Source organism: Vicia villosa, unplaced genomic scaffold, assembly GCF_029867415.1.
Source record: "Vicia villosa cultivar HV-30 ecotype Madison, WI unplaced genomic scaffold, Vvil1.0 ctg.000109F_1_1, whole genome shotgun sequence".
Classification (NCBI taxonomy): Eukaryota; Viridiplantae; Streptophyta; class Magnoliopsida; order Fabales; family Fabaceae; genus Vicia; species Vicia villosa.
Window position 1 is genome coordinate 267,353 of NW_026705020.1, and position 12,121 is coordinate 279,473.

Below are 12,121 nucleotides of genomic sequence, written 5' to 3' on the forward strand. Positions count from 1 at the left end.
ATTAATAAAATTATGAGATTAATTGAAATACACTGACAGTGTAAAACAATTTTACACCATCATCTAATTAAAATGAAGCATTTTAATACATGAGAAAAGAAAATTATGAAAAAATAGTTATTAAAATGATTTAATTATAACTTATTTATTTTTAATTTCATACTTATGTGTTAAAATGTTTCATTCTAATTGAAAGATTGTGTAAAGTTATTTTATACTAACATGAATTATAATTGATCTCTAAAATTATTACTCTAACAAATTCGTCCCAATTTTTAAAATAGATCTTTAGCAAATGATTCTAAAGTAAAATATTAAAACCAATGTTTTAAAAACCGAATTGGAGAAAGAACCGTTAAAACATATGAGTCATGGTTCAATTGGTTCAACTGTGGTTCAACCGTATATTAAATTTAAACTAAAAAAATAAATAAATAAATTATTAAATATCTTAATAAAATTAATTTATATTATAATTTATAAAGTAAAATTCTCAAACAAATACAATACTAATAAACAAGCTTGCAAAATAAGAAGAATGTAATGTAAGACCCAATAACAAATCATAAAAATTAGTTAAGGAACAATATGTATATATTTGTCCTAATTGCTTAACTCAAAGTCATAAGTTCTTAAAGACCAACATAAATTATCCCATGTCTACAAACATTATATTTTTTTTCTCTTTCTATTACATTTACATTGTCTTGTGTCATTCAATTTTATTCTTTATTTTCCATTTATACAATTTTAAATGTTTGCTATAATTAATTTTTTAGATTTAAACATAAATAAAATGAAGTGAAACATAAAAAAATTATCTTTGATTTTTGAACCGTCTGATTCTCCAAAACCGGTCCCGAGTTTACGATTATTTTGGTTTTTTGTGCTTGAAGCAATTTTATCTCAATTTTATAGACCTAACCGTTTATTGATCCAAATCGAACCGAATTAGATAACGGTTCAAGGTTGAACTGGTTCAACCGGCCGAGTGAATCCGGTTTTTAAAACATTGATTAGAACTAACCTCCGTTTGGCATCATCAATCATAGTTCAGCAATGAAACTTCAGAAGAATGAAACTCCCAGATGTTGACTACACTAACATCACCATCAAACTAGAGGGAGGCTATGTAATTCACAGTTGCAGAAAAATAGAACTTCCATATTACGGTCAAACCAATGGAGCTAATGGAATGTATCCGAGCGGAATGGAATAAAGCTGACATTGTATTGTTTGACCATTTCACGACGGAATAGATAGAGCAATTTTGTGGTTATGCATAAATATTTCAGTGTTCCATAGAAGATTCACTATTCTTCGATCGAACCCAAAATTGGCCCTACACAACGGGAGTGTCAAATTGCCTCTTCTCCACCATCAACATCACCACAGAACACTTCTACACCCAACGCAGAGAAATCCAATTACTATCTCACATACACATACAGGTACTCTCTCTCACAACATTACAAGCTTGTGAAGCATTGTAATCGCAGTTTCACAGTGCCATAGAATTCCTTAATTTTACTACTCTGGCATATAACAATTTGGCTTTACACTAATCGTTATTTCACATTGATTGAAACACTAAAAGTTAATTCCCATGCTTTGTTATCAATGATTCATATAGAACTTTGTATAAATTAGGGTTTATGATGTGAATCCTAGTCTATGAAACATTGTCACAAACACACACAAGACGCGACAATGGATAATAATTTGAGAAAATAGATATAAGTGAATATGCTTTGGTGTTGAACTGGTGTAGGCATCGACATCAACACTTGTTGACAAACCTTCTATATGAAGTGTCGGTGTTTCATAGGTCTTAATTGACTTGCTGAGTTCTTTGAAAATGAACATGAACAGACTTTGAACATTCTTTGAACATTGACACAAAGTTGAAACAGGATACACAGAGGAATTGTTAAAGTTCTCTATACCGAGCAGACTAAAACTTGTTAAGGCACTCAAAATTTTCCATGTAGAGATAGATTATTATGATATGAAAAGCTTACGGAACACTTTTCACCTCTATACTTAGTTTCTCTAATCTATATGTGCCGCTTCTGTTTCTCTACTTGGACCCCTTCATTCAGCAGTAAAACATTACATTTTTCACATTCTCTTTCAATGCAGGAAGTGGCCTTACAGCTCTATCTTTTGATCTTGCACCTCGCTGTTTACCAATCTCTGGATGATCCGGTTCCATGTAGCATCGAGCTCTGTAGGCTGCCAAATGAGCATAGTATGCCGGAGGTACTACACATGAAATAAAAATTTATATTTGATAACCGGAACTAATTTTCTTTGAAACCACCTAAAAATAGACAATACATTGATGCATGTTAACCTGTGAAGTTAGTTGCACAAATGTGCATAACAATTGTTGGTCGGTTAGTGTCTGAGACTTACATTTACCATACATATCAGTCGATTATGTTTTATTTATGTTTAGACAGTTTAGTAAGAGCGAGATGATTTACCTACAGAAACAGACCGCGTACATCTTGCATAGCTGCAACCAAAAGATTAGGAAGGTTACTTCATTGTTAAGAATAGAGCAGACAAACTAGACAGACTCAAGATGGTAAATAGAGAAACTATTTACGTGTAGCATAAGTTGTTAGTTAGAGACTGAATCTCATCTGCACTGAAATTGTTCTCATCCCAGAGGACATGATAGTGTGCTGGTCTACTTGTACCCTACAAAATTTCCAATCATAGCATAAATTAGATAACCGCTACATGCTACACATTGCAAAAATCCCAATCTTCTAATGAGGCAAATTTAATATCATTATCATACCTGAATTCCTGCGTGACTGCATAAGTAGAAATCAAATTCAGTAGGATGACAGATCTTTGAATCCACCACAGTACCTACATTACAGTCAGAAACAAACCTCTCAACTCTGGGCTGATTTATGTATCTGGTTCATGAAATTGTAGAGTAACCAAAATATATTGCAAATATAAGGAAACCCTCCCGCTGAGAACTATGTAGAGACTAACACATGGATATTCTTAAAACAATGACATGTCAAATCAAACACAAATTCTAGCATCTAATAGTATCAAAAAACCTTTACCAGGTAAGATATTTCCACTCGTATCAGTGCTGTTTCTGTCATTGTGATTGTTTGGGAAGAGTCTAGTGTGATGCCGTTTTTGAACCACCACAAATGTTACCGGAGGTTGGTAACTTGATTCCAAAGATGCACAAGCCTACACATCATAAGAATGTAAAAATTGTATGATATAAGAGGTTGCGAGTAAGGCAGCCCAGCCACAATCTTGGGCCTCGCCATTTTTTAGGCCTAAAATTTAATTATTTTAATTTAATTAATAGTACTTAAAAATATTAATTATATTAGGTTTCGTAGTATAAATTTTAGTCATTGAAGTTGCTAATGATTGATTTACTAAAATATTAGTCAATTATGTGAATGTTTTTAATATTCACTTTTGTGGTGTTTACTATTATAAAAGTTAACCAGGACTCTAATTTTGTTGTTGGTGCTGCTATTTAAAGAACTTCATTTTAAATTTCACTTTAAACCTTCAGATTTGTTGAGTATAGTCAATATTAGATATAACCATATTGAGATTCTTGTCCAACTACCTTACGGATGGCGTCAAGCTCATATAGCAAAACTTGATAGAACTGTCCTTCACTTACCCCATCCCTGAAAATGTTGGTTATAATTATATTTTAGTAACTCCTCATTCGTAATTTCCTCAAAAATTCAGTAGAAAACACCTGAACAGATCATTCCGACCTGTAAAAGATTATTCTCAATGGTTTTTGTCCAGTTGCCTTCTTAAATGAAAGTAAAAGCTCCCTGAAGAAGCACAAAACATACACACAGATTTGGACATCATCAAATAATAAGTACCAAAAAGCCATTAAGATGTTTGTTTCTAGTAAATAATGATTCAAGTGACATCCATTTGTTACACAAGTGTAAAACACAATAACCTAATAGGAAATGGAAACATTGTCAACTGGGGATAACTCAGGCTTAGGAAGTAAATAAAGTCGAGGCCTAAGGGGAACCTAGGACATAAAACAAAGAGAGGAAATATAAAATTTAAGAGGTAGACATGTACACAGATTATGAAGATTGTTAAATCCAATGTTTTAAAAATCAGACCAGAAATCAAACGATGAGACTTGGGATCATGGTTCAATTAGTTCAAATATGGTTCAAACGGATGACAAATGAATAAGTTAAAAAGTAAAAACAGAACTGGATGAACAACGGTTCAATCCGGTTCAGTCAAACTAAGGTAACACCAGGATCAAACAAACCGGCGAATTGGCTGGTTCCTAGTTGAACCGGACAGTTCGGTCCAATTTTTAGAATACTGGTTAGAACTTAGAAGAGCTGCTGCTGAAGTACCTGATCATACCACCGTAAACCACTCCCCTTTGTGGATCTTTCCAACACTTGTAAAGATCTTTGATGAGTTCTTCACGATGAGGCTGAGCGCAAACCAACCCTGCATACTTCGTTACTTCTGGCCAGTCTTGAGAGGCTACAACCTGGATGAACATAATCAGTATATATCGAACATTGGCCATATCTGAGTTGTATGAATTTGGAAATGCTTACTGCAGCAATGGATGGGCAATTATTGTCTCCGGATTCTGCATGAGTTACATCAGCTCCAAATATTATTGTCGGAATATCACTAACCAGTGGAATCCTCCAACTTAATGCATCCAAAAGTACTGTGTTTCTTCCTCCCATCTAAAAGAATAATTCATTTGTTTAATAAATGACAATGAAAACAATACTTAGAAAAATATGACCCAAAGAATTGAGTAAATATTTAAATGTAGCATGTAGCCACCCTGACCTTTTCGATTATAAAGTATAATAGATCATTTAATAATAACAAACCTTGACATTGAGTTTTAGGGCCACATTTGCCAGGTACTGTCTGTGCGTCTTGAATACATATTTTGCAAGACAGCATTGAGAAATCAACCCTAGATCTGTTTCACAGATTCTTTTGAGATCACCTGAATAATGAATTTGTTTTTTTAATACGAGTTTGAAGTAATTTTCTTCCCGGGAAAATTTGAAATGAAATATGCATAACAAGAAAAATGCTAAGCAGTAAGCACCTTTTTTCTGGTCAACATGTTAGAAAAGTGATAGAAGAAATATTAAGCTACCATAACCTCTTATAATTTCTATATCCACATAAAAGTTTTTTCCTATTAAGATTAAGAAATGATGCAAACAGAGTGGGATCCCAGAATCATACCATACAAAGAGCCATTAATGTCTGGAAGAATGGCAATCAACAACTCTAGCTCTTTACCATCAAGTTTGTCTAGAGCTGCAGTATGTACATACTTCAAAGCCTTCTTGACCTGGTCTGGTCTTGCTGAATATACAGGTATCACAGGTTCCAGACTAAATTCCTGATAGAAGTAAGCACTTAGTTTTATTTTATAACCAAACACGGCCTTAGTGTCCAATGTCCATGATGACAAACAATAGGAGAGGAATGATTATAATTGGAAATTTTTTACATTCAAACAATTTGTTTCTGGAGCCAAAACTGTGCTAACAAGGGCATAACGAAAGTTTGAATTTTTACCATGCCTAAGATTCGACACTTCTGAACTAACTGTTGGCAAAATCCGCGAGCTGTACTTTCTTGTACACTTCGTGAGAAATTGATGCATGCCCAATACCTTACAGTACACCCATTTATAACTTTCTGCATTGAAATTAGTAGGAACAAGTTACCTTCTTTTTTCTTCATATAGAAGTGTTTTTTTCTCTCTTTTATAATTAAAATATTTACAGGATAATATGTTCATGCCTGAGCTGACCTTGTTCATCATATTCCATTGTCCTACTTGTGGCAAGTGTTCTTTCTCTCTTCCAGTGTCATTATATTTCAACTATTGGAAAAAAGAACCAAAGTGTACTTGCATTATAATCATAAAAGCTAACAAGATAGGTAAAGTAAACAATTAAATAATAAAAGGATTACCCATGGAGGTGGAAGAACCCGGGCCTCCACTGATGCAAGCGTGTTGTCTATGCTGATGCCAAACTCCTTTGCAAAGGGATTGTTCTCATAATTGTTTTGTGTAATTGTCTACAATTGAATAGGGAAAGTTCTAGATTAGTAAAGCAAATGAATTACAACTTTTATTATGTTTGAAGAGGAAGAGCATGGAGTACTATAACACATGAAAGTACCTAATATCAGATATTTAAAGTTATGAAATATACAAATACTAACCTGTTTAAATATATGTCTAAACTTAGTGAGCCTGCCTAATGGGCTAAATACAAGTTACTACTAGTAAAGTGTTATTGAATATCAATGGCGGTTTTTGTGCTGGCCACATTGGTATATATTGGTAGCTATTGCTTGTTTTTCCATTATATCTGTAATGACAGCGTCAAAAGCAACCAATATGGCGGGATTTTGGCTGTCCGCCATCGCTAACACTAACTAGTAATTATAAAAATAATTATTTAAAGCTAACATTGACCAGAATTATAGAAATAAATGATTTAAAGCCAGTCCTTTCAAACTGATGAATGAATAACTATCAATCCTAACTTGAAAACAATTCTTTTAAATATATTGTTGTTCAAAGTTCTGCAAAGCTACCTTGAGAAGAGACATGGGGTGCATATTTTTCTTTGATGAAGTGTTTGTCAATTTCAGTATGTTTGGTTCTATACTGCACTCGATTATGAGCTACGCTAATAGAAAATTTATAATCTCGATGATGTTTCATAGTCTCATCCTACTTTATTCCCAAGTCTGCTAAGATGATGATCATCGATAGTAGTTCATCTATCTCATGTTATTGTTTTGAACTATGCTTCAGCACTAGATCTGGATACCCCATTTTATTTTTTATTCTTCCAAGTCATAAGATACCCCATTTTATTTTTATTCTTCCAAGTCATAAGATACCCACCTAAAAATGCAATATCTTGTAGTTGATTTTATATCAACAATTGACCCTGCATAGTTAGCATCAATATATGCTTCAAGACCCACATTTCCTTATGGTTTGAACAAAATTCCTTTACATAGGGTTCCTTTTAAATATTGCACAATTAGAATTGAAATTTGTAAATGAGTCTCCTTTAGTTGGTGCATTAATTGGCTGACTAAGCTTATTGCAAAGACCATTCCGGTCTAGTATGTGATAGATATATAAGTTTGTTGACTACCCTTAAATACATTTCCTTATCGACTGCAGTATCTTCTTTTGCGTTCTCCAATTTTACATTTAGATCAATTGGTTTACTTGCAGTAGTTGGATTTTTGTTTCTTATGATTTATTCGGCTGGGATTTGGTTCCCTATATAATGTTGGGCTAGATTCTGGTTCACGTGCACGAGAAAAATCATAAATTAAATCCCTAGAGTTTGAAAGGGTAAGGGAAGGTACTTCATGTGATGTCGAATTGAACTATTGGATATGAGTAGATTAAAAAATGATCTTTTTCCTTTATATACCAGATTCTTATGATATCTTACATCTATTATAACATTTCCATTTTTCTCAATCAATTTGATGTAATGGTTGGCTTTTACAGACATGTTCCTCTTAATTCTCACTCCAAACTAATTTTTTTTACCATTGAGAAGAGTTGTAGAAACACATAGGTAACTTTAGACAGAAAGACCTTCTCCCTATTGGTCTTAATTGATTTAGAAAAAAGATGTTGTTCAGTATACTTGGAGGAAGTATCTGCTTATCAAAATAATAAAGGCATTCTTTTCTCTAGCATTCCCATTGTCCTCCTCAAACACTTGTATTGAAAAACTCAAACATCGTATAAAAAAATATTATATGATAAGTTTTTTGTGAGCTTTTGTATAGAAATTAGGCTAGTAGACAATTTGAGAATAAGAAAGACAATTTGTAAATTATAAATAAACTTATTTGGACATCTCCTTGACCTGCTGGAATTATAAGGGTACCATCCACTGTGAATATTTTATTGTTTCTAGGAGTTATAATAACTAATTTCAATTGACCTGCAGGTTTTAAGCAATTGCAATTTAACACTACGTAGCAGGGTGCTATAATAACTAATTTCATACTTTTTGTTATCATTTTATAAGTGAGTAGCATCCGCTAACTTCAACGATGATTAATTTTGAGTACAACGCTATTTAGACAAATGGAATGTTGATCTTATATGACTATTTCATGTATAGTTTTCAATTAACTCTGAAAAGTAAAATAAAACAGAAGGGAGAAGATGGATGGTGATGATATCAACAATCCATGATAATGACCTGTAAAATGTCTGTTTCTTGTTCACGGGGTCTCTGGCATGAGAACTTAAGCAAAGAAGTTATTTGCTTTTCGTTCAGTCCTTTTGTATATCTCTGGCCCCTAACTATCTTGCATACCTGAGGCAACATTTACATGAATTCTCCCTGCACGAAGAACCATAATAAAACCAGAACAATTATTTGATTAAATTCAAAAGCATAGCTTACCTCCATGGGCATATAGTTCACCTTACTTGGACTTCCTACTTGAAGGCAAGGTAAATGAGGATATTTGATTGTATATCCATACATTTCTTGAAAATAATCAACTACTGATTTCATGTTCATTTGCTCATCAAGGGGAAAACTGTTCATGCAGGGAAGAAACAATCATTTCTTAAGAGATGAATCTTAAAAATATAACACAAGTTCAGTTTGCTTGATGTGAAGAAGTCATACATAAGCTCTCTTGTTGGTTGTGAAGTCAATCCTGATATTCTGTACTTCCTTCTAAAATTTCCTCTATGTGTGATGTCTACTTTTACTCCTCTTAAGGCCTTTTTAATCTGCTTGCAAGTGACAAAACAAAGATTTCATCGTTAGATATTACTTAAATGTTTCTCTGAATTTAGTTTGAAAGTTGTATATTCTCATGCCAATAAAAAACACTTTTTTTTTTTTGTTTTATTCATTTTCTGCATATATTACTGTAACCGAGAACATGTTTGGTATAACAATGAGTATGTTGAAACTATAGTGAGACCATGATTTTGTTGAAATTCCAAAGTGTAGCTTTTGCAAAATTGTGGCGGTTTTCTGTAATTCTGTCAAACTCAGCAGAAATTCAAATATATACTTGCATATGTTTGGTATGGCAGCATGCTAGGCAAAATCACAGTCAAAACTCAACGATTTTATTTAAAATCTTCAAAGACTATCTATAGTCTAGTAACTCATATCACACTTTAGATGTTAAGTCATGAGCGTGAGAGTAGTTAAAAAAATCGTAGAGTCACATGCTATCAAATTATTCTTCTGATAACACTAATAGTTGAATTAAATTTAATCCAAATTTTAAAGAAATTTCGAAGTTGAATCTTTTGAGCATAAAGAAACACTTTTCTATAAGCAAATGAGAAGTATTAGTAAGGGATTATTTTATGAAGCCATTGTTTAATTGGCCTTGGCTTTGGATAGTATAGGGCATGCTATGATCAGCTATATAACATAACTAGTGACTTTTTTTGGAAGTAATGATTGCTTGGTTGACAAATTGCAGACAGCATTCATACCTTGACACGATCTGCATCTGACAATGGTTTTGAGTGCACATCTTTTCCAAGAATTTGAGCAACGAAGTCAATTACAGGTACTGGTTCAATAAATGCCATTGATGACATATCTGAATGAATATTAATCAACCATAGATTAAATTAATTCCACGACACAGAAAATGAAGAACAGAAACTTTGCAGGTTTACAATCAATGAGACCAAAATAAACTTAATTAGGAACTCTAACCAATGTTTAGTGACAACCCCATTTGAGTTGGCCTTATACTCTGATAAAATCCACGCCATGATTCAATGCCACCACCAAGTTTCTGTGGTTGCCTTACATCAGGAGAATAGAGAAATCTCCCAATTGGTATGTAACTAAGCATGCAACATTATCAAGTTATAAAGGAGACAACTATGAAGTAATAATATAGACACAAACATCAGACATGACACTGATGCTGATTTTTTCAGTACTATGTGTGTGTCGGTGCTTCAGAGGTGGTGAAACAACTCATAATGCTGAAAATGTACCTTTGAGCTGCAACCTCCTTCAACACAATGTCAAAAACACTAAGTACTTCTTGTGGAGTTTCCACTTGTTTCCCACTTAGAAGTTCCCTAAGTTGATGCATGCAAACACTAGTTGCAAACTTGATTACCACCTTAAATTCTCGTTCCCTGCAATAACAAATAATCTCAAAAACTTAAATTTGTCAAGTCAAACATGTTTTGCGCAGCTCTAATGGCGCAATATAATGAATTTCAACAATTTATGACCGCCATTTGACGATCTACATTTAGACTTTGCGTTTTGAATCCGTTTTGCAAAATAAGAAAACAATCAAACAACTAAGATCGTCTCATCTCGCTGTTTAATTGCGCGATTATCCCAATTGGCGGAATCTAGGTCGACCGAGATCGAAACAAGAGTCATTTACCTGGTCACATAATCATCCTCAATCAATGTTACAGTGAATTCTTTGTACACAAAAGGAAGCAAACCAGCAGTGTAAAGGTTTATTCCTCCATCATACACAGGGAGTCTATTGGCTAAGTCAGTGTTCTTGTGAAGTCTCACAAGCTCAGATATGACAGCCCTTCTTGTTTTACTAGAATTCACTTCAGGTGTTATTTTAACCTTAACAAAACAAAAAAAAACAAAAAAACATGTCAAATTTTGTAAATGTTGCAATTTGTTTGTCTGTTTTAGATTAGACTTACATTGTAATGGCTTAAATCAGAGACTGAAACTTGTACAAGAAAATGGTTGGCTTTGATGAGACACTTGGTACCAAGTTGGCCATAGCCAGGTCTGCAAGGAAACACAAGACTGTTCTTGCAACTTGGATAGGGAACCAGCATTGAATCAACTCTTGTTTCTTGTGACTTGATTTGGTTTCTTCTGTTCTTTTTCCTTCTTATATTCTCTGTAAATTTCACTTGATGCTCCTCTCCGTCCTTCTTTTGCATTTTCAGTGTTGTTCTGTGAAAAACACAGTAATGACTTTACCACCTCACACATATATAAAGAGATTAACAATAAGCTCATAAATTAAAGAATTTTTTCAACATCAATCAATCATAACCGTTAAATCTTTAAAAATATTTATATTTAAATAAAAATACTTCTAAAATTATATCTATGAATAATTATGATATATTGATAGTCTAAAACTTTTTAAAGTAACATTGCATAATAATTAAACCCTTAGTATTTTATTTTTTAGTATATAAACTATCATATTTTAAAATATTTTACATTAAAATAACATATTTATAAATCATTGAGTTTAGCTGAAAATATTAAATTTGACAATGTGATGAACGAATGTTTGATCGGAAAAATGTGTTCACATTTATCCAATAATAAAATATAATTAGTTTGTATATAGTAATTAAATATTAATGCAACTACATGGATAAAATAAAGAAATTCAATTAATTTTGTATATAAATAAATGATTAAATAATTTTTAATCATTAATAAAATTTTAAATTTTCATTTTTAATATTTATTTTAACGACAAATTAATATATTTATAGAAAGATGAAGACCACCTAAATATATATGAAAACATCAATGCTATGTGTACACTAAAGTGTACACCTACACCGTATTGGTGTATGTACGGACGACACTGTTCATGTACGGACGCACTGTTCACCGTCCGTACATGAACAGTGCAATATTATATTAATATTTTTTTTTACGTTTTTTATTTATTTTTTTAAATATTATTTTTTTAAAAAAATATTTTTTTTATATTTTTTTAAAAAATATTTGACAATACCTACAGATTTGAAAATATTGTCAAATTCGTAGGTAAATCTGCAAATAAATTCGCAGGTATTGTCAAATTCGTAGGTAAATCTGCAAGTAAAATTCGCAGGTATTATCAAATCCGTAGGTAAATCCGAAAATAAATCCGCAGGTATTGTCAAATATTTTTTAAAAAAACATAAAAAAAAAAAATATTTTAAAAAAAATGCAAAAAAAAAAATTAATATAATATTACACTGTTCATGTACGGACGGTGAATAGTACCGTCCGTA

At 32.4% G+C, this 12,121-nt stretch overlaps 1 protein-coding gene and 1 long non-coding RNA gene across 3 annotated transcripts; one reads left to right on the top strand and one right to left on the bottom strand.

Moving 5' to 3' along the window:
- Window positions 1-959: 959 nt before the first annotated feature.
- On the top strand, window positions 960-9,559 carry LOC131624232 (uncharacterized). 2 transcript variants are annotated; one of them, XR_009290542.1, is made up of 3 exons: window positions 960-1,451; window positions 2,143-8,566; window positions 8,649-9,559. It is a non-coding gene; the product is annotated as an uncharacterized LOC131624232 (long non-coding RNA). The 2 variants fall into 2 exon arrangements; XR_009290540.1 differs by having other exon boundaries at window positions 8,668-9,559.
- Window positions 1,576-11,066, bottom strand: LOC131624231 (protein argonaute PNH1-like). The gene is made up of 22 exons (XM_058895186.1): window positions 10,790-11,066; window positions 10,507-10,706; window positions 10,100-10,246; window positions 9,810-9,943; window positions 9,581-9,690; window positions 8,748-8,854; window positions 8,517-8,655; window positions 8,310-8,426; window positions 6,025-6,132; window positions 5,861-5,932; window positions 5,623-5,745; window positions 5,284-5,443; window positions 4,914-5,035; window positions 4,623-4,760; window positions 4,410-4,552; window positions 3,786-3,848; window positions 3,629-3,692; window positions 3,096-3,231; window positions 2,813-2,886; window positions 2,615-2,709; window positions 2,490-2,521; window positions 1,576-2,265 (listed from the first exon to the last, which is right to left on the bottom strand). The coding sequence occupies exons 1-22, from the start codon at window positions 11,036-11,038 to the stop codon at window positions 2,099-2,101; spliced, it is 2,700 nt and encodes an 899-aa protein (XP_058751169.1). The 5' UTR covers window positions 11,039-11,066; the 3' UTR covers window positions 1,576-2,098.
- Window positions 11,067-12,121: the final 1,055 nt, after the last annotated feature.

Bases quoted from the DNA above. Each gene is read 5' to 3' on its own strand.
- LOC131624231 (XM_058895186.1), bottom strand. From the start codon at position 11,038: ATGCAAAAGAAGGACGGAGAGGAGCATCAAGTGAAATTTACAGAGAAT. The intron at 2,710-2,812 runs GTATGATAATGA...GAAATTTTGTAG, and splicing joins GCAGTCACGCAGGAATTCAG to GGTACAAGTAGACCAGCACA. The intron at 2,522-2,614 runs GTAAATAGTTTC...TTTTGGTTGCAG, and splicing joins ACTAACAACTTATGCTACAC to CTATGCAAGATGTACGCGGT.